Genomic DNA, 19,780 nt, shown 5'->3' with positions numbered 1-19,780 from the left:
ACCCCAGCGTTTCCCAGCCTGCAGACCACCCCTAAGAACCTGCAGAAGGAGTAAGAAAGCAGTACAACTCTGTGAAGGTAGCTTTTACACTTTACAATAAAAAAGACTAAACCCAAGTTATTGTTGGCATCAGCTCAGCTGGACCGATGGCTGAGCATTTACATCTGTAGCTAGTAAATAAATCTCATTTTCAGCACCCTACCCTGAAGGCACCGAGCTCCTTTGAGCAGTAAGGTGTAGTTAGCTGGGCCCAAGCAACAGCTCTGGGGGGAAGACATGCACGTGAAACAAAAAGAGCTCAAAGTTACATTGGGAGTAGTTTGAGAAACGTTGCGTAAGGTGGCATAAGTAGGTCTGTATCCCAAATGAACCTGCACCTTCCTTACTTCTCCTCAGCAAAAGCAGGACAGTGATAGATACCCCTTTGTCACAAGAATGAACCGGACAAGCCTCTGCACTGCAGTCACCCAGATGCAAGCACTGGGCTCCCGAGCTGGCAAACCCCTTCACTGAGCTGCCCCTGCTTCTTCACCCTTGCCATGTATAGCATCACCTTGCACAATGATCAGAGGAACACTTTCACAGATAACTGCATCAACATTAGAATTACTCCTTAGCTGTTTACGTGGCCCTGAAAGATGACTCTTTGCGGCTTCAAGTAATAGCTCATTGCCCAAGTTTCACTGGGAGCCCTTTAATACCCTCCCAAAAATCTCCAAACCCAGCCTAGAGGTTTTTCCTCAAATGATGCTAAGGGCATTTGGGACAAAATCCAGTAAAAGCACTGCATCCATCAAGCAACACAGATCTCCTTACGGGGAACATGTTAAGATGAGCAAGGCAACATGCACCTCACCAGAAAAATAAATAAAAAAAATCATTCAGTTAGTAGCCTAATAACTCACTGCTCCCTTAGATGTGGGCTTAGAGTAAACTACAGGCTGAAATAATTTTCTCCTAGTACTACACAGAGCATTGCCCACTGTCCTTTTCTGCTGTAGGCAACCTTGCAGCACCTCCCCAGTGTACGTCCATGCAAACCCCATCCGGGAGTTAATGCAGGCAACCATTACCACACAGACTGCGTCAGAGGAGTTTTTGTACTTTACTTTTGAGCTTAAGTAGAACTGTAAGGAGGTTCAGGTCTGAAGAGAACCCAATAGAAATGCTACCGTAAATCACATGGAAAAAGAGGAAGGAGAAAGGCGGTAAGTCAGTACAGGATCTGGCTTTATTTATTTAAAGGCACAGTTCCAAGGCTAGAGATTTTGAACCCAAATTTAACAAGGGAAACTTCATTTAATAAAATCAAAAAAGGAACAGATGCTGTCAATGTGCAGCCAACAAATCAGTTTAGCTCGTGCGTTTGTATACCATACGCATGCCAGGAGAAAGATGAAGAGGATACCAGACAGCCCAGCTCCTGCAGGGACAGGGTTTATGGAGCCAGCACCTCTTCCTAGTGGGGATTCTCCAGTTTCTAATAAAAGCTCTTTTTCCCCTCAGTAGGGGTATAACTAGAGTTCCTTGTCTTCTCCTGGTCTATTTTCACAAAAATCTGGAGAACTTGCTATTTTTGAGAACTTCTGTCGAAGCTGGTTTGACAGCTGTCCAAGGCGGTTTAGGCGTTGGGGCAGAGCACACAGAGGCACCGTTCCGATGTCCCGAGAGTGGGACTAAAAACAGAACGGAACTTGTGCACGCCAAGAGAAAAATGGGGGGGAAGTCTATATTCAGCTAATTTAAATCACAAGTCACCCCAAAACCCACATCATATGTGAACAATTCCTACTGTTCTCTACGACTGACAAAACAAAGTGATTACACTATCAAAATGCTGTATCTCCAGACTGCCGTTTGCCCGCTGTTTCACAGACCCAAGACCTGGAACCAAGGTCCCAAGTGCCACCTGAACCACACTGCCACCTCTGACTGCACTGCCATGGCAAGGGTCAGCCTTGATCCATCATTTCAGCTCTACCACTTGGTAACACTGGAAGACAAAAAGCTTCCATCGCTGCTGTTTTTTTTTTTTTGGGGGGGGGGGGGGGGGGGGGGGTGTAAAAAAAAAAAAAAAAAGTTCTATAACGAGCTGTGGTAGGAGACCTGCCATCAGGCTTGCATTACTAGCTAAGGACACCGCATATCTTATTCCTCTGTGTACCTACCTAGTGCTTTAAACTAAGTTTGCAGGTTCCTAACAGCCCAATTCTGCAGAATCAGGGAGTTTTTCAGCATTTCACACACCCACACGCTCGCAGGATTTTCATTAATGCAATTTATAAAAACACATTAACATACAGAACAGTCATATTCTGGAGTACCAAGAAACAGCTGGCAGAGCCCAGTCTGCAGCAGCGGTCCCCTCTGTCCGAGCCCTCAGCCCTGAGCTTTCACCCACACTCATAACTTAGGACAAGCCTAAACCAGGAGCCTTGATCTGGCACTTTCAAGCCAGCACAGGTTTTACAAGAGTTTAATTGTTTCCCCGTGGTATTAAAATTAAGCAGGTATAAGAACACTTACTCATGTTTTTTCAAAGTGTAACAGGAAAGTAACTCCTTCAAACTCAGGCAATCCCCGACACTGATACAAGAGCCCCCAACCCGTTGTCTCAAACGAGCTTTAATTTACATAAGTTGCATGCAGATTTCCAATGGCCGCTGGGACCTGGCCCCCTGCGGAAACCGCTCTCCTTAGCTCTCGTTACCGGCTTCCTGCGAGAGCGGGGCTCGTGGAAGACGAGCTTCGCGTCCTCGCACAGCTAGCTCTGGATGCGACCACCCCGGAGAAGAGGAGCCCTCAGGAGCAGCCCTGGCCAGGAGAGGAGATTGTGTCGATGGTCAGGGAAAAGTGTGTCAGAAAACTTAAGTAGGGACCAACCGTGCACTTAAACAAACCCCTCAGCGTCACGTTTTCTTGCAAACTAGATAAAAAGTCTAGAAGGCGGCTTTTATCCTACTACAGGAGCAGCTCGAGCCAGCTTGCAGGGTTTTGGTTCAGAAGTTGCATTGTCAAGAAAAAACTTCAACTTCACGATGGCACATGAGTCATTCTGTCACGCCGGCACGCAACAGCTACGCCAACACACATCTTTTACCACCGTCGCTGCAAACCGGACACAGGGCGATGCTGAGGGAGCGGCACGATCCCGGGGGGGGGGGGTTCACCGGGACAGGGGCAGCGGGCCCCGCACGATGGCTGGTGCGGGCAAGCGTGCCCGCTTCTGCGGCAATTAAGCGAAGCGACTTTTCTCCCAAGCCGGCTGAAGGAGCGACCCTTCTCCCCGGGACGTGACGCCCCGAACGGTGTGGCTAGCTGCTGGGGAAGGTGCTGGCCGTCCCCCCGGGGAGCCCCGTTTCGGTTTTACCTCAGAGGTAGCACAGGCCGTGCAAGGCACCGAACAGACCCGGCCCAGGCGGGCTCGGCCACACCAGGAGCCAACATCTAAAAAAAAAAAAAAAACCCAAAAAAACCCAAACCTATCAAAATCCAGATGGCGAAATTAATTCATTTCCTCAGAGCAACCGCTGTTGTGACCGAGCGAGCAGAGCAGCGCGGCGGGAGGGGGGGGGCGGAGAGGGCAGGGGACGCGGGCAGCCGCCCACCCCCCCGGTCCCCACACCCACAGCCGCCCGACCCCGCTCCGCGGCCCGCCGCCGGCCTTGCTCCGCGCCTCAGGGCCGCCCGCAGCCCCGGGGGAAGGCCAGGCCCCGCCGCGCCATGTGCCCGTCGGCCGAGGCGGCAGCCAGCCCAACCCAGGCCGGGCCGGGCCCGGCAGCGGCGGCACAAAGCGGGGCCTGACGGCGGACAACGTCCCGGAGCGGGCCGCCGCGGCGGGGTGCGGGGGGGAGGAAGAAGCGGCGGACACTGACCTTGGCGTCTCCGTTGCAGAGGGCCATGGGGGCTGCCGGGGCGCGGCGCCGCCTCCGACCGGCGGGAAGCGGCGGGCGGGCGGGCGGCCCCGAGGCGGGGAGAAGCGGCGGAGCGGGGGAAAGAAAGGGTCGTGAGGAACCGCCGCCGCGATGAGCTAATGCCGCCCGGCTGCGCCTCCGCCGCGGGGAGGAGGAGCCGGCCCGGCCCGGCCCCGCTCCGCTCCGGCGGAAGGGGAGGAGCGCGGTGGCCGGGCGGGTTTTGGGGTCAGAAACCGGGATTGAGGGGGTTTGTGGGTGCGCAGCGGGTCACGGAGACCGGCTCTGGGCGGGTTTAATGCCCCCGCGCTTCTCCCCCCCCCCGCCACCTCAACCGAGCCCGGCTTACGGGGGGTCCCGGGGCTCGCTTCAGTCCGTTTTAAGGCTAAAAACGCAGGTCGGGATCGAGGCTTTGCGACAAGCGTTTTATCTGTGCGTCAGTATTGCCTGGGATAAAGCGCACCTTCTGCTTCTGCTCGGGTGGAATTTCTTAAAAAAAGACACCGAGGGAAGTCACGGCATCGATGGCAGTCTGCCGGTAACGCTCCCAACACGTTTTGGGAAACCCTGCTCGGAGCTTTTAAAATTATTAGTCTTCGCACTTAAAAGAGGAAAGGTGCGAGTACGAGAAGTCAGGCGGCTCCTGGAGTTGGTCTCGCCGTCGGATGCCGAGCAGTTCCGTCCTAGGGATAATACCAGCGTGCAGTTTTTGTTCTAAAGGTTTTAATTGCGTTATGGCTGCGACGGGTCTTTCGAAAATAATAATAATAATAAAAAAGAAATGGAAGAATACTTCAAGCATTAAAACGGGAGGAATAGCGAGACACACAAAATGCATTTCTGATGGTCTCGTTGTCACGTAACTGTATAAATAACGGGTAAAAGAACGGCGGGGGAAAAAAAAGTAACACTCGCTTACCTTGGTTCTTACTGATTATTATTTCTGTTAGTACAGGAGAGCCAAAGAGAAAAAAAAAAAAAAACTTAATTTTTATTATTCACCTGCTGTTTACCGACCATCTAACAAGGCGTTTTACCGGCCGGTGGCGGGTGCCCGCTCCCTGCAGAAGGTCTGAAAGCGCCGGAGGGGCCCCGCCGAACACCGAACACCACCGAACACCGGCAGGGCCGGGCTCCCCGCAGAGGCAGGCCGGAGCGGCGGCTCCGGGAAGCCCGGCAGCTCCCCTCTGCACCCCGAGAGGCAGCCGCACACCGCGGCCGGGCCGGGCCGGGCCGGGCCGGGTCCCGCTCACCTCCGGGCCCCGACCGACCGCCGGCCGGGGCGAACCCGGTCAGTCAGGGTTGAGCGGCAGCGGGACGTAGCGGCGGCCTGACGTAGTTCTGCCGCAGACCAATGAGGCGCAGCCACGCCTGCCGCGGACGCCCCGCCTGCCCGGAAGGGGCGGGGCGGCGGCCGTTGGCGGTCGCCGGGGCCGGCTGCGCGGCGTCTCCTCAGCGGCGGCGACAGCTCCCGCCTCGGCCGCTTCGGCCCGCGGGGGACGCGGCACGGCCCCCGGGCCGCCGCTGCCGCCGCCGCCGCTGCCGCCGCCGCAGCCGGGTGGAGAACATGTCGCCCGCCATCGCAGCTAAGGAGGGCGGCCGGCAGCGCCGGGCCGGGAGCCACCACCACTGCCTGGACGTGAGGAGCGAGGCGCCGCCCGCCCTGGCGCTCTGTGGGGACGGGCTGCCGGGCGGCGAGGCCGAGGCGCTGCTGCCGGCGGAGGCGGGTTCGCGGGGTTCGCGGGGGTGCCGGGCGGAGCTGGGCAGCATCCTGCTGCTGCTGGTGCTGTACGTGCTGCAGGGCATCCCGCTGGGGCTGGCGGGCAGCGTCCCCCTCATCCTGCAGAGCAAGAGCGCCAGCTACACCGATCAGGCCTTCTTCAGCTTCGTCTTCTGGCCCTTCAGCCTCAAGCTGCTCTGGGCCCCCTTGGTGGACGCCGTCTACCTGCGGGGCTTCGGCCGCCGCAAGTCCTGGCTGGTGCCCACGCAGTACGTCCTGGGGCTCTTCATGATCTACATGTCCACCCAGGTGGATGTGCTGCTGGGCGACGGGGAGGGCCGGGGCCCCGACGTGGTGGCCCTCACTGTGACTTTCTTCCTCTTCGAGTTCCTGGCGGCGACGCAGGACATCGCGGTGGACGGCTGGGCCCTGACCATGTTGTCCAGGGAGAACGTGGGCTACGCCTCCACCTGCAACTCCGTGGGCCAGACGGCCGGCTATTTCTTGGGCAACGTCCTCTTCCTGGCCCTCGAATCGGCCTCCTTCTGCAACAAGTACCTGCGGTTCCAGCCCCAGCCCCAAGGGATTGTTACCCTCTCAGGTACTGCCTGGGTACCACCGGCCTGCGTGTGCTGATGCTGGGACGGGGATGCTTCTTCCCTGAGTCTGGACCAAAGCTCCGTTCAGAGCCAGCGGTGGTTTGGCGCTCTGAACCAAGCCGGTTTGGTTTGTCCTCCGCCTGTGAGGATGCGCAGCCTGCTGGGAGGCTGGCGGAGTCCACTGCCACGTGCACTGAACTTCCAGGCTTCTCTGGGCTTAAGAGTGTGGGGAAACCAGCCTTGTCATTATCTTGGCTCACCTAAGCACTTTGGAGAGAATTTCCCCCTCCCTGCCCCAGTTTAATGGCCGTGGAATAGAGATTATTGTTTAAAAAAAACCAAACGGAAAAAAAGCTTTGCCTCTTTTTAAGGAGGCCTTTTAAGACCATCTCCTTCTGGGAGGAAGGAAAGGGGAAATTAAAAAAGGAAAGGCTCTCCCAAGATGGTATTGTTCACAGAAATAGAAATGACAAGTGTTCAGGGTTGACCGTGTAACCTTTTCTGGAGGAAGGCCTTATTTTAGTAAATTAAGGGGGATTTGGTTTTCTCTTTAATGAATTAAATGGGAGTCTGGTAATCCAACCATAACTAGCTGTTAGTGTAGGGATGTCTTATGTTTGGTAGTTTGTGGGTTAGTTGGTTTTTGGGTTTTTTTTTTTTTTCCAGAAAGGTTATACGTGGTGCTTGATGTTAGGCATATTACCTAGAAGATGCTTAAAATGCATGTGTTTTGGTTGCAAGGGTGAGTTTAGCCAGCTCAGCTTATGGGAGGACTGGAAAAACTGGCACCGCTTCTGGCTGCAGTCTCAGAGCGACCATGGCTAGCAATGAAGAGTAAATTCTCATGGCTTTAGTTTCTCTTCCCTCTCTTACGTTGATTGGTCTGCCTGTATCATGTAAGAGAAAGGGTGTGCCAAAACTGAGTTGAATTGTTGTTTAAAGGCTAGTTTTCGCTTTCTATCCTGTACCTATCTTATTGATAAATCTGGATATCAGTTTTCCAAGACCGCTCTACTTATTTGGTCTATGCAGCTGTCCCAATTGCTAACTAGTAGTCTTTCTCTTTCCTTTCTGTTGATAACTCTGCGCCTGGTCTACAGGTCAACAAGCATATAGAGTAGTCCTCAGAGTAACCCTGCTGGTTTATTGCTTCCCTTTGTTTTCCCTTACCGTGTAGTTCATCAGTGCTGGCGTGTCTCTTCCCTCTGGCCGCAGCGGCAGACTGACGTCTTTTACTGCTGATGCAACTTGCAAATCACTAGCGTAGTTAAGAGAGCTTGGTTTGTCTATACTTACCTCCACCGTCCAGGTTTTTCGTTGTCTTGGTTTTTTTTCTCAGTTCTGTTTGTATAAATGGATTTGTTGCTATTACAAGAGTGCTGCCTTTGGAAAAAAAAAAAAAATATCCCAAAACTAAAACACACCAATGCAACCTATTTAACTTGTCCTAAAGTACTAACCTGGGTGGAGTAAGAAAGGCAAATAACTTGGACACTATAGTTGCAGGATATGGTTTTTTTGGTGGTAAAACTGGCTGCAAGAAATTTCTGTTCCCTTGTTCATGTGACTGTATGCCACAATTTGCTGTGTCGGCGCTTCTCCTGAAGCAGCTATAGAGCAGCAGTACTGTAAACCAGCTCACTGAAACGAGGAGAGTGGCTTTCTGGTCCTAGCACTCGTCTTTGTAACAGGGCTCATGATGAGCCAGTTCGGGCAGTTAAAGCCTCAGAAAACTTTACAGTTTGAAAAGGTGAATAGTTTTCTGCCAGTTCAGATCTCTGAACACTTTTGTCATAGGCTGAGTGCCAATGTTAGGGAAAGAACAAGTCAACACTTCGTGACCCCAAGTCAGCTTCAAGTTGTTGAGAAGCAACAGGATTAGTAGATCTCATTTGGGAAATAATATGAACAAATGTAAAACCATTCATCAAGGCAAATGCTGTGTTATGTTGTTTTAGGCTAAAGTTCTAGACAAGAAGATGAGAAATACGTTTCATTGGGCTTATTGTTTGTGCTAGCATGTATAGGAGTTTAGCACTTTGCTGTTCAAATGACTTCTTTTTGTTGGTTTTTTTTTTTTTTAAAGGAGGGAGGGGGGAAGCTTACTGGTTGGGTTTTTTGATTCCTGTCCAGTTTGCCATGCAGTCACATGAATGCCTGTTCCAGCATGAAGGAAGAGAGGTTAAGTATGAGTTCAGGAAGAAGGTGTCCCTTCAAGGCAGCCCAGATTTACCTGGGCCAGTGACTGTGGAGCGCCCTTTTTCTTGGGAGGAGATGTGCAGCTGTAGAATTACTTAAAGCTGTTGTGATGAAACACCGGTACCCACTCGCACACCTCTTTGATGGTTATTTTCCAGCCTGGTCCATCCCTGATCTAGTTCAAAAGTTTGCTTTGCCTGAACACAGTGGTTTATTTTGTTAGTAACAGTGTAGAAGCAGAGACAAGATAGGGATGGGGGGGAAGCAGCTGTGGTAGCATCAGAAACTGTGCTAGAAATTCTTTGTGTAAACTATAATTTTAAAGTTCTTTTGCTTGTAGCCTGTTAGTGGACTTTACTGTATTTGAAAGAAAGTGTACCTTATTTTTGTGTGAACTGCCTACAACCACAAAACCAATTTTTTAATCTGGACTATTATGTATGGCTTTTTTTTTTCTTTTTGGTTTGTTTTTTTTGTTTTGTTTTGCTTTGCTGCTAATCCAGCCATTGCATTGCTGTACTGCAGCTGACAGGGCTGACCTGATCAAGAGTATTCATGCGATGATGCTCAGAGCTATTTCTGTTCCCATCCTCGCACTGTAGGTCTCTCACTGCAGTGATAATGCTTAGTGCTATTATTAGAGTACCACTCCTGTAAGGCTTTTGTAGACAGTAGCTGTGATTAGCCTGACTCTGAAAGTTCATCTTTTACTTAAAAATATGTGTTCAGGGTACCTTTGTTTAACAGAGGAGAGAGTAATCTTACAGCATTGGTTATGAGACCTTTATTTTAGAAAAGGGAAAAGTAGCTGGTGTGGAAGCAGCAGAAAATGGTTTGAAATGCCTTTTTTTCTTTTACACTTCTACACAGTGGTAGGGTATACCTAGAGTAGTCTTCCCATGTTTTCTTCCGTGCTTGTTGTGCTTGTTCTCTTCCTGTGCATAAGAAGCAGCTAATGATTGACTAAACCTTTGCATTGTCTTTGCCCTTTCACCAGCCCTCGCTGCTTACTTTCAAGTCACCGTGAGGCTTCTGGAGTTGCTCCTGACCAGGAAGATAAAAGGCTACTTCTGTCTTACCCTCTGCATGTTACTGAGTTCTTTCTTGCCTCTTTCATAAAGGTAGAGGATAGGATTATCTTAGATTAATCCATCCACTAACTCAAAAAGTACTTGCCATAAAGTATCAGTGTGTTTTTACTATTGCTGCCTTCAAATCCACAATTTAGTAAATATTGTATCTGCTTAAAATAGAGCACTTAAAAGTTAGCAAGTATAATATCCACTTAAAACAGACACATTTAAGTGACTCTTCACAACTGTGTAAGGACTTTCATGAGGCCATCTTTACACTCATAAGTATAAATCTTTGTTTCCTTCAGATGGTAGATAGATATTATAGAGCGAATATGGAACTGCAGCACAGAATAGTTACATGACTACACAGTAAATCAACTGGAGAGTTGTGAATCAATTCTTCCTCTGAAGTTCTTTCCCCGTCTTGTAACTATCAAATGTGGGTTTTCCCCCTTTATCAGCTTTTAGTGGTTGTATGTGTAATCCTCCAAAATGTTCATTTTTATTTCTGTTTCTCCTCCAACATGCTCATTGTGGTAATAATGCACAGAACACCAGGGAAGTGACCCGGTTTGCTGCTGCTCATCTGTCTGGGATCTCAAGCAAACATGTGGTTATAGAGTGAGGGGCAGGGAAGAGCTATGTCAGTTACTGTATGTAGCTATGTGTTTGTGGTTTGCTTTTGTTGCTTGTTATTAGGAGGGTCAATGAGTAATGTTCTTATTCAATTTTTTGTTATTAGGTTTATATTTTTGCAAAATAAATGCATTTTAGATACTCAGTGAATTGTTAATGAAGTGTTGATGATGGCTGCTAGAAAGATTTTTTTTTTTATTTTTTTTTTTTTTTATTTCTTTTTGCCCTCCAGATTTCCTGTTTTTCTGGGGAGCTGTCTTTTTAATTACCACTACACTGGTTGCCCTTTTGAAAAAGGAAAACAAGGAACTAACACCAACAAAAGAAGAAACAAAAGGCATCACTGATACATACAGGCTTCTATTCTCAATAATCAAGATGCCAGCAGTTCTTACTTTCTGTCTCTTGATTCTCACAGCAAAAGTAAGTAAATACACATATGAATTGTTAGGTGCTGGTGATATCAGAGTCTGAAAGGTTGCTGAGTCCCTCCGATGTAACTTATTTCTTAGTTTTGCTAGTGGCTGTCATCAGAATTCTGAATTTTCACATGAAATTTGAAACAGAATTGCTTATATCATCATGCTAAGCAGGGTTGTACAGTGGAAAATGTTTGTCTGCGCTTTTGTAAGTGTTTACACAAGCATTAAAGAGAAGTTTGCAGTCTAATATTAAAGTAATTTGGTTTTAAAACAGTTAGGCTGTTTGTGTAGTCTGCAGTTAAAAGGCCAGAAAATGTTTCTTTTAACATAAATACTATTCCCAGAATCTGCAACTCTGTACACACTAGGTTTCCATGGCTTCTTGTTGGCCATCATGGACACCAACAGCAGTTAAGGCATGGGCATGAATGTCATTGCTATGTTTAATGTTCATGGTATAGTTTTGGTGCTGATGACAATAAGAGTCTCAGAACTTATTTGGAAAACAAATCAGAGATAGAAGTGACTTGTACTCTACCACATTTCTCAATTTACTTAATACTGAGTAAACTGAATTTGTAGCGAAACTGTCACTGCTTTCCTCAGTTTATTTTGTCTAACTTACATTGCAGGTTGGATTTTCAGCAGCAGATGCTGTAACAGGACTCAAATTGGTGGAAGAGGGAGTCCCAAAAGAGCACTTAGCTCTGCTGGCAGTTCCAATGGTTCCTTTACAGATAATATTGCCTCTGATTATCAGCAAATACACAGCAGGCCCCCAGCCACTGAACACATTTTACAAAGCTATGCCTTTCAGGTAAAACCAAACAAATCTCATTTTATAGAAACGTAGTAATTTGCGTCTTCAGATCGAGCGTAGGATTTCTTGTGTCACTCTCTAACTTCCAGATACAAGAACGTAAGTCAGAATTCTCACAGTAAGTTGAATGCTGTGTCTTGTGCCTCGAAGATGATTCATGTAGTATCACATGTAAGAAAGCAAGCAGAACATGAGGTGTTTTTAAGAGGCATCTACAACAGCATTAGAGCAGTACCCTTCTGCTCTTATTCAGTGTCGATAGTTCCTTATTCATTAATCCCTCTGACTAGATCTGGGACTGTATCTGTAAAACTATGTGTGCTTCCCAATGTAAGAGTGGCAGAACACATTGACAAGTCATTTGGTGTATCTGCTGAATGTATGATTTACTGAGGTAACTGAGAGGAAAAGAAGCTGAGTTAGGCTGATACAGACAAGGAGACAGTTCATTTCCGTGTTAAGTGTTTTTTATAGCAGTTTCCTTATGGAATTCTACAGGCAATGAATCCAGCAAATTACCTAATGCCATTACTCAGTAAATCATGTAATGTGTCTGTAATGGGTAGCCGTTAACTTTAACGTGTTCTTACGCAACTATGTATGTTTTTGCCAAAAGAGAAAAAAAAAAAAAAAAAAAAAAAAAGAGGTGGGTAGATCTTGCTTCGGCTGAATTTGGTTGGGTATCTTGTATGTTGCTTTCTACAAAAATAAATTTCTGTGTGAAGTGACAGAGAAAGCTAGTATAGGACATCTGGCAGTGAATTATGTTTATATGGAAGACAGAATTGTTTAGGTATAAAATGTTTACAATTTCAGTGCTTGTCAAATATTTAATATCTAATTCTATCTTAGAGTCGTAACTATTTAGATATAAACTATATTAATGTATTCTGTATGGATAAATGTTCAATAGTTGCTTTGTATCAAGGAAACACACGGGGAGAATTATTTGAATTACGAATTATCTTTCTTATTCCTCCAGATTACTGCTCGGTCTGGAATTTGCTTTTTTGGTATGGTGGACTCCTAAAGTAAAACATGAAGGAGGATTTCCTGTCTACTACTACGTTGTAGTATTGTTGAGTTATGCTTTACATCAGGTAACATACACTGTATGTGGGAAGGGGAGGGGGACAGGAGGGCATTTCGTATCAGTCAACTAGAGGATTATAATTGCCGTTATCTGCTTTTGTCCTTAGTTACACTAGAATTCCTGTAAGTCTGACCTGTGTGCTGTATGGCTATATTTGCTTTCAATACTCTTGCCACAATTATTTCTCCCTCTTCTGTGTGCTACATTGGACATCTTCTGTGGAGTTACTTTTAGTTGACCAGATCTGCTTTTGTTTCCCAGATTTTTTTTTTTTTTTTTCCCCCCCAAACCCAGAAGCTCAAAAGCATGGTGGAGTTGGAGAAATCCCAGCATTCTGACTGAGTTTCACAGGCATGATGATGATCGTGCTTATTGTGCAGATCCATAAAGTTATGTGATCCTGATCCTAGAAAAAATACTTTATTGATTTTGGAGGAACGTCATAATGGATCTGATCCGAAGGCCTGGAAAACAAACACCTGATACACACTGGGCTTTGGATCAGAACTAAAACGTATGCAATGCATTTAAAATCAACTCTCAAGGCAAAAGTGTTATTTTTATATGCTATTTTAGCTGGCCTTATTATACTGCAGTTTGATAACCTGAGTCATTCCAGTACACGTGAGGCTGGCTCCATTTCAGTGTGACTTCAGACAAGTGGCAAGGCTACTTCTTGCTGTTAGTAGCAAGAAGTAGAGAGCCAGACTGCAGAAGTAATTTCCCTCTTGTGCAATTTTTAAGCTGTTGGGATTATTTTTCAGTCAATGTTGCTAACTTCAAGTAATCTCTTAGAACAGTTTTTATGTTAGGGTTTTTAGTTGTCATTGTCTGTAACTGGGGAGACCTTATTGTCCTGTGTGTTTTCTTATCTCTTCTGTAGATCACGCTGTATAGCATGTATGTTGCAATAATGGCTTTCAACGCCAAAGTCAGCGATCCGCTGATTGGAGGAACCTACATGACACTTCTAAATACTGTGTCAAATCTGGGGGGGAACTGGCCTTCCACTGTTGCACTCTGGCTTGTGGATCCACTCACGGTGAAAGAGTGTGCAGGGGCCCGGGAACAGACCTGTGGAACTACGGTTGCTGCAGAAGTAAGTTTTGGAGGCTGTGGAAGTCCCTGTTCAATCATTTCTCAACGAAATTGCTTCTCTTAGTATATTTTTGCCTTTGAAAACCTTCATAGTGCATAGCTTTTGCTTAAAAATTCCCACTGATCGAGCTAATTTTCCTGTCTGATAAAATTAAGTCTGTTTTTATCTGTACACTTTTAATAGCTAACATCTTACCAAAGATTTGCAGTTGCAGAGTAGTTGTCCGTTTCTTCCTGGGCTGGGCTGAAAAGCTGGTGGTAGAAGCACTAGATTGGTGCCACATTCTCTGTGGTGTAAGGAGGCTGTAGTTACATTTTCGAGAGGATACCTTGCTATGTTCAGAGTTGTGTAATGAGGCGCCCTGTTCGTGACAGGCTGGCTGTCCCCCAGGTCCCTGAAGTTTTGTGGTAGGTTTTTGTTCCTTCTGTCTTTCTGGAAGCTTCCTATCTGGATACCTTGCTACCTTCTCCTGTGGTGTTACTTTGCTCTCTGTCTTTGATCTTCACTTTCCATGTGAAACTGAGTGGTGTGACTGGCTGCCTTTGCAGTTCTGGGGAGCCCTGTGGAAGAGAACAAAGAACATGCTGTGCTACTGTACACAGATCAAACAACAGGATGCAAAACTGCCTGGAAAGCAAGGTTTCAAATTCACCTCCTCATGAGAAAATGAGAAATTTTAGCGTGACTCTTTGGAAGGGTGGAAATGTTTTGGCAGTTTTTGTTGGGGCTTTTTTCCATACTTATGACTGAGATTTATTTTACTCTTGAACGTGAGGACTCTTTGGGATGTGGAGGTTCTCTACATAAACAAAGTGTTCTAGGAGTCAAACATGACTTGTTTGGACTAGAGTTGCAGTTTTTACTAGTTGCAGAGGTGAAACTGCTTCTGCAGTGTGTGCTTTTTCAGCCTGTGTCTCATTAGCTTGCCACCACTTTGGTTCCCTGTGCCTGGGCCTCTACTGAACTTAAGTCCTTCCTCCTTCACCTCACTCCTCTGATCTTTTTTCACATCCTCCCTGTTGGTGGTGTTCCACCACCACTCCGTTCTTATTCCTAATCTGATCTTGACATGTCTCAGAATAACAATAATGCTGGCAGAACCTCAACTCAGAGGATTGATTTATCTTGGGATTATTGCAGTATTGAAAGATGAACAATAGCAGATCATGTGCTGTACACTTACCCTTTAAATGCTGGAGTTTTTGTCTTCCAGTTCTGCAATTAAAAAACATCCTGGGCTTGTTTTTCCCAGAAATGCGCAGCATTTTATGCTGTCTATTTGCAGATCCAGTGTGGTGAGATGCAAGGGTATAATTTCTAAAGAAGCAGTTTGGATGGCTAGGAAAAAAAAAATTATTTTTTTTTCTTCATGGGATTCAGAACAGTGATTGCACCTCCAGGCCAGCATGAGACAGCTGGGCCCTTTCTGTTTTCTAGAGTTAGCCCCTTGGGGGGGGCTAACATTTCCCAAATGTTTTATTACAGTTTTATTACTTTTCATACTGATGGTAAGCTCAAAAGCCTCTCTTACTAACTCCATAAGAAACAAGGAAGAGTAAACAAATATATTTTGTCATAACCAAGAGCAAGTAAGAAACAGTGGATATCTAATGCCTACTTTCTAAAAGGCTGTGTTTCTGTATCTCCAGAGAATACTTAATGCATCAACTTCTGTTTCTCTGTTTCAGCTCTGCGCAAAAGCTGGTGGTTCCTGTGTTACTACCTTGGATGGTTACTATGTGGAATCTGTCATTTGTGTCATTCTGGGATTTGGCTGGTGGTTCCTACTTGGGCCAAAATTTAAAAAGCTTCAGGACGAAGGACAGACTTCGTGGAAGTGCAAGAGGACCAACTGATGCAGTTTAAATATTGGATGGACTGCCAAGGTCATTTTAGTTTTATTACAAAGACATATCCCATAACAAATAAACAGGAATATAGGTACTTTTAAATGCCACATCACTGGAAAAATGGGTGGCTGAGGCAGTGGTATGTTTGTATGTGATACCACTTGCCCTCCCAATATGAAAATGTAAGTTCAGAAAGTAATTGTTAAAAAATGGCACCTATGTACTACATACATATCCCAGAGCTCTAGCTTCAGTCATGGCTGCTGGTATAACCAACGTCTGAATTTCTATATAGTAACTATGGAAAAGCTAATTGTGCCATGTCTGTCTAAACAGCAGCATTGTCAGCTAAGTTCCAGCTCTTTATTTTCAAACAGAAGTGATCTGACACAGGGAATTGACCCGGGGAAGGATGTCAAAGGCATTTTGACTTGTAGGTTAAGAGTGTTGTCCTATGGAATTCCTTGTGGGAAGACAAACATAAAATGTCTGTGGGCTTTGTTTCTTCTCACTTTCTGAACTGTAATCACACCTCAAAGGATGAAATGTTTCAGAGATTCTTTTAAGTGTATTTTCTGGCTTTTATAAGCTTTAAAGATTTATAAGAAAATATTTTTATAAAAAAATTACACTTGTTTAATTTATTTCCGCTGTTTCAAAGCATTTTGATTTACATTCAAGATACTTTCGTGATGAAAAATTGCTGTAAGGTAGGACTTAAGAGTAACGCACAATATTCTAAGCCTTGAGTCCTGAAGATGTAAACTGGATAGTGTAGCAGCTAGCACACAAAAGACAGGCTTCAAAAGGAGAGGGCATGCAGGCCTTTGGAAAGCAGTTGTTATTGAGGGAATGAATTGATAGTGTTGGTTCCTCTATGTCACTAAAATTTGAGCATTCAGTTTCAAAATCAGTGGAAAAAATGTGACTATTCCCAGCTAGGGGTAAGAAAATTTGATCAGTGCCTTTGAAAGTGATTTGGTGATGACAAACTTGCCAAATTCCCAGCGAGTTGATGTACGACTTGCTGTCACATAAATCAAACAAGTTAAAACCCTGTGGTAGAGCTGCTACAGAAATTTGTTACTGATGCTGTGTAGTGGAAACATTCCAGTTGCATTTATCAAAAATGACTTCCCTCCTGAGTGCCTTAGTGACGTACAGCAAGTGTACTGTATGCCTAGAGAGAGGGCACTTGGACATTGTTGGATGTATACGGTACATCATTATTAAAAAAAAAAACTATTAAAAATACCTTTGAAAGGTACATGATTTTCTTTTCCATTCTGTGTTTCTTGCCTTGTCAATATTTTTGAAGTATTGCAATCCTGAGCTTCGTGTTCCAAACTCCGGAGGGGGGTGTGGATCTTTTGTTACTGTGTTTCAGGAAAAAAGTAAATCAGTACCAACTTTTGACTGACTGGAGGGGATGTAGGGGTGTGTACAAAGTGTCTAGGTGAGGTAAGGAGTAAGAAGGTGTCCAGAAGAGGACAGTGTGACCAAGTGCTTCCTTGGGCACTGAAGCCTGTTCCTCTGTCTCTTCCCCTCTCCCTTCTCAGTGACACCCTTGACGGTCAGTGGAAAGCCAAACCCTGAGCTGTCGACCTCCCCCGGCTGTGATCTGCGGTGCAGCCACAGCACGTTCTCACAATTTGTTTCAAGTACAGCAAAACCAGTCAAGCTAAATAAAAGCATGTTGTTTTTACTCCCCAAACTAAGTGTCTTCCAATTTCACCTCTCCATAAGCACAAAAAGAATATATTGGAGATGTGTAGTCAAGGGTGGATGCATCTTTCAGCCCTAGCCGGATCATCTCTACTGGATTAGCTATGTATGAGGCACTTCAGTTCTGTGTCTTTAAGTGGCCCGTTGTTCCAGTACTTTAATCGCATCTTGTCCATTGCTGGGGATTTTTTTTTTTTTTTTTAAACTTTTCTAACTCAGAGGAAAAACTTCTCAAGTGCAGAATATGGGAAATTAAATATGTAGGTGTTTTAGAGTTGGCTTTTACTTTGCAATTTTGTTTCACTATTTCTTAAGGTGCCAGTGAAACTTGTTATTAATAAAGATGGGTTGAGGATTGCTTATCAGTATGTTAGATGATCTTGACAACATCAGAATTAAACATAAACTCCAAATCAGTAGTAATATATATGAAATGTGACTAAATTAAATAACTGTCTCCTCTTTCAAACTAGAGAAACAACTGATGTATTAGGTTTTTTAATCTGTGTTGCTATGTTGTAACACAAGTCAGAAATGTTACTGCTATACCAGCTGATTAGCAGGTTGCTGAAAAGAGCCAGTAAACTTTTGGTCTTGCTACATTTTTTTCCTCCCAACCCTGTTTTAAAGTGAAATAATTTATTTTTTTGAAAGAATAGAATTATTGTAGACTTATGTATCTTTAACATTAAAGAAAAAAAACTTTTTAAAAAGGCAAGAAGAAAGAAGCAACCCAGCCTCTTCCTTGAGAGTCTGTTACTAAAATGGGAGCTGGAGAAGGGGAATGGTACCGGGTCCTGCTATAGATCCCTTAGTTACTGCAGGGGCTTTCTGCTCCTACCTGGCATGAGCGGGCCCGGGGGGGGGGGGGGTGTCAGATGTGTGTTATCTCTAGCAGAAGAGAAATAGCAGAAACCGTATTTTTGTAGGTAAAGGGTTTGTCCTGGTTTAAATTCCTGAGCAGGATCATCGTGAAGCGAGACGGGTGCCTGGGGAGAGGGTAGAGTGAAGGGTCGGTGCAGGAGGACACAGGGAGGGGAGGTGGAGAGCAAGAGCTCTCCCCTTCGGTGCCATTAGACATGGCTGTCGTTACAGGGACTTACTGTGCAGGAAAGTCATCATCACCTGCACTCGCAGGTGTAGTTTGTTGTCGTTTCCCAAGACTTCCTTAAGAGGCAAATACTGGTGCTCTAAAATTCTATTCTGCAATTCCGGTGCCTAGAAAGCGGGTGTGTAAGGCAAAGTTTAAGGTCTGACAAGCTGTGTAAAATGGGATTGCGCGCCCGTCACTGCTGCACCCAGCCTCCTGCAGCCCCGCGAGGAAATGGCTGAGGATTGAACGTGCTGGTCCTGTGTCCTGTGAACTTTGGTGCTGTCAGTGCACTATCCATCACAACCACCCATGGTTCTTATTTTAAAATACCAACTCTAGATTTTGCCTTTGTTACGGACACCGAAGAATCTGCCAGTGCCAATTGTCAACAGTTCTTCATTTTCTGTAAAGCTGTTTTGTTTCATTGTCTTCTGGGTGTTTTCGGTGTAGTTTCACATGATGATAAACGCTGTTCTAAACTGGCTGATGAGAGAGGGCGTTCAGATGATTTTTTTATCAGATAAAATAGGGAAGAGAGGAGACTTCTGCCACTGAGTCAATGCTGTAGAGCCCGCTGTGGGAAAGCAGAGCATCTCTCCACAGTGGGGAATGGAGCAACTGAGTTTTTTCAGGCAGCGATATTGTCTGACTCTCTTGAACCCCCCCGCCATGAGACAATGCTATTACTTATTTAGCATTTTACCCAACGTGCGCATTATAGCAAAGTCAAGCAGTACGCTTCCAATTTGTTGTTTGGCTACAAGTTGTGGTTTTGCTGAAAACAAGAGTTTGCACTATTTCTGTGTTTATTATTTAATCCTAAAATGTTCACACTTAGTAAATAAAGTAAAATTAACAACTATACCACTTTATCTGAAAAACATTACAGGGGTAATATTTACTTGTCCAGCTTGCCTCATAGCCAGTAATTTAAGAATTGTTTTAGTTTGAACCTTAGATAAAAAGTTTTGATTCGAGTATGGGTTTTGCTGCCTTGGATTACAAATTCCCAACTAAACCTGTGCTTTTCCTGAAATCCTGAGCTGTGACTGCCATCGGTATTGTCTCATGTACGGCCTGTTTGTGTAGAAACCTAGAACCGGGTTGAAATGGAAGACTCGGGTAAACATAAATCCTGTTTTGTATCATTGTCCGATTATGTTCTTACAACGCGTGTATTTCTTTACAGACCGTATAGGTGCATTGCACAGATGGGCATTTGGTTCAGCTGAGGGAAACGTTTGGCTTGAGCCCTTTGGTAACGAATTACGACTATTTGTTAGTTTTGAACTAAGGTAGGGAAAAGAATAAACAACACTGATGAATACAGGAATGTTCCAAAGTTGTTTTTTCTCTTAAGCTAGCGGCCCGAGGTGTGACCGGGGACCGGCACGGTGGCTCATTTCCCAGGTTCAGCGGAGGCGTACCACGGCTTTGAAGAGTTAAGCTCATCACCGGTTCGGTTTAAACGCAAACCCGACGGAGCTGGGCGCTAGTAACGGCGGCCAGCGATTACCAGAGCCTGGCTTTAAAGCTG

The 19,780-nt window shown here is 45.7% G+C and overlaps 2 protein-coding genes across 4 annotated transcripts in view; one reads left to right on the top strand and one right to left on the bottom strand.

Moving 5' to 3' along the window:
- GMPS (guanine monophosphate synthase) overlaps window positions 1–5,131 on the bottom strand; it is a 32,618-nt gene extending 27,487 nt beyond the window's left edge. Inside the window, exon 1 of one of the 2 annotated variants that reach the window (XM_030028026.2) lies at window positions 4,914–5,131. In XM_030028026.2, the coding sequence (XP_029883886.1) occupies window positions 4,914–4,931 (18 nt within the window). In that variant the 5' untranslated portion in view covers window positions 4,932–5,131. Of the gene's footprint in view, window positions 1–3,875; window positions 4,017–4,913 lie in introns of those variants that run through there. The other variant, XM_030028024.1, reaches the window with a different exon arrangement.
- Window positions 5,132–5,308: 177 nt separating this feature from the next.
- Window positions 5,309–19,570, top strand: SLC33A1 (solute carrier family 33 member 1). Of its 2 annotated transcripts, XM_030028557.2 has the most exons (6): window positions 5,313–6,232; window positions 10,374–10,564; window positions 11,196–11,380; window positions 12,366–12,483; window positions 13,360–13,575; window positions 15,264–19,570. In XM_030028557.2, exons 1-6 carry the CDS (start codon window positions 5,479–5,481, stop codon window positions 15,429–15,431), a joined length of 1,632 nt encoding a protein of 543 aa, XP_029884417.1. In that variant the 5' UTR covers window positions 5,313–5,478; the 3' UTR covers window positions 15,432–19,570. The 2 variants fall into 2 exon arrangements, with proteins under 2 accessions (XP_029884418.1, XP_029884417.1); XM_030028558.2 differs by lacking the exons at window positions 10,374–10,564; window positions 12,366–12,483 and having other exon boundaries at window positions 5,309–6,232.
- Window positions 19,571–19,780: the final 210 nt, after the last annotated feature.

This window comes from Aquila chrysaetos, chromosome 10 (assembly GCF_900496995.4).
Source record: "Aquila chrysaetos chrysaetos chromosome 10, bAquChr1.4, whole genome shotgun sequence".
Classification (NCBI taxonomy): Eukaryota; Metazoa; Chordata; class Aves; order Accipitriformes; family Accipitridae; genus Aquila; species Aquila chrysaetos.
The sequence above is the reverse complement of the archived record's forward strand: the minus strand, read 5'-3'. Positions and strand labels throughout refer to the sequence as shown.

What these genes read in the sequence shown, in the direction of transcription:
- SLC33A1 (XM_030028557.2), top strand. Translation starts at nt 5,479, where the DNA reads ATGTCGCCCGCCATCGCAGCTAAGGAGGGCGGCCGGCAGCGCCGGGCC. An exon ending in TACAAAGCTATGCCTTTCAG is followed by an intron (nt 11,381 to 12,365) that starts GTAAAACCAAAC and finishes TTATTCCTCCAG; the next exon opens with ATTACTGCTCGGTCTGGAAT. An exon ending in GAACTACGGTTGCTGCAGAA is followed by an intron (nt 13,576 to 15,263) that starts GTAAGTTTTGGA and finishes TCTCTGTTTCAG; the next exon opens with CTCTGCGCAAAAGCTGGTGG.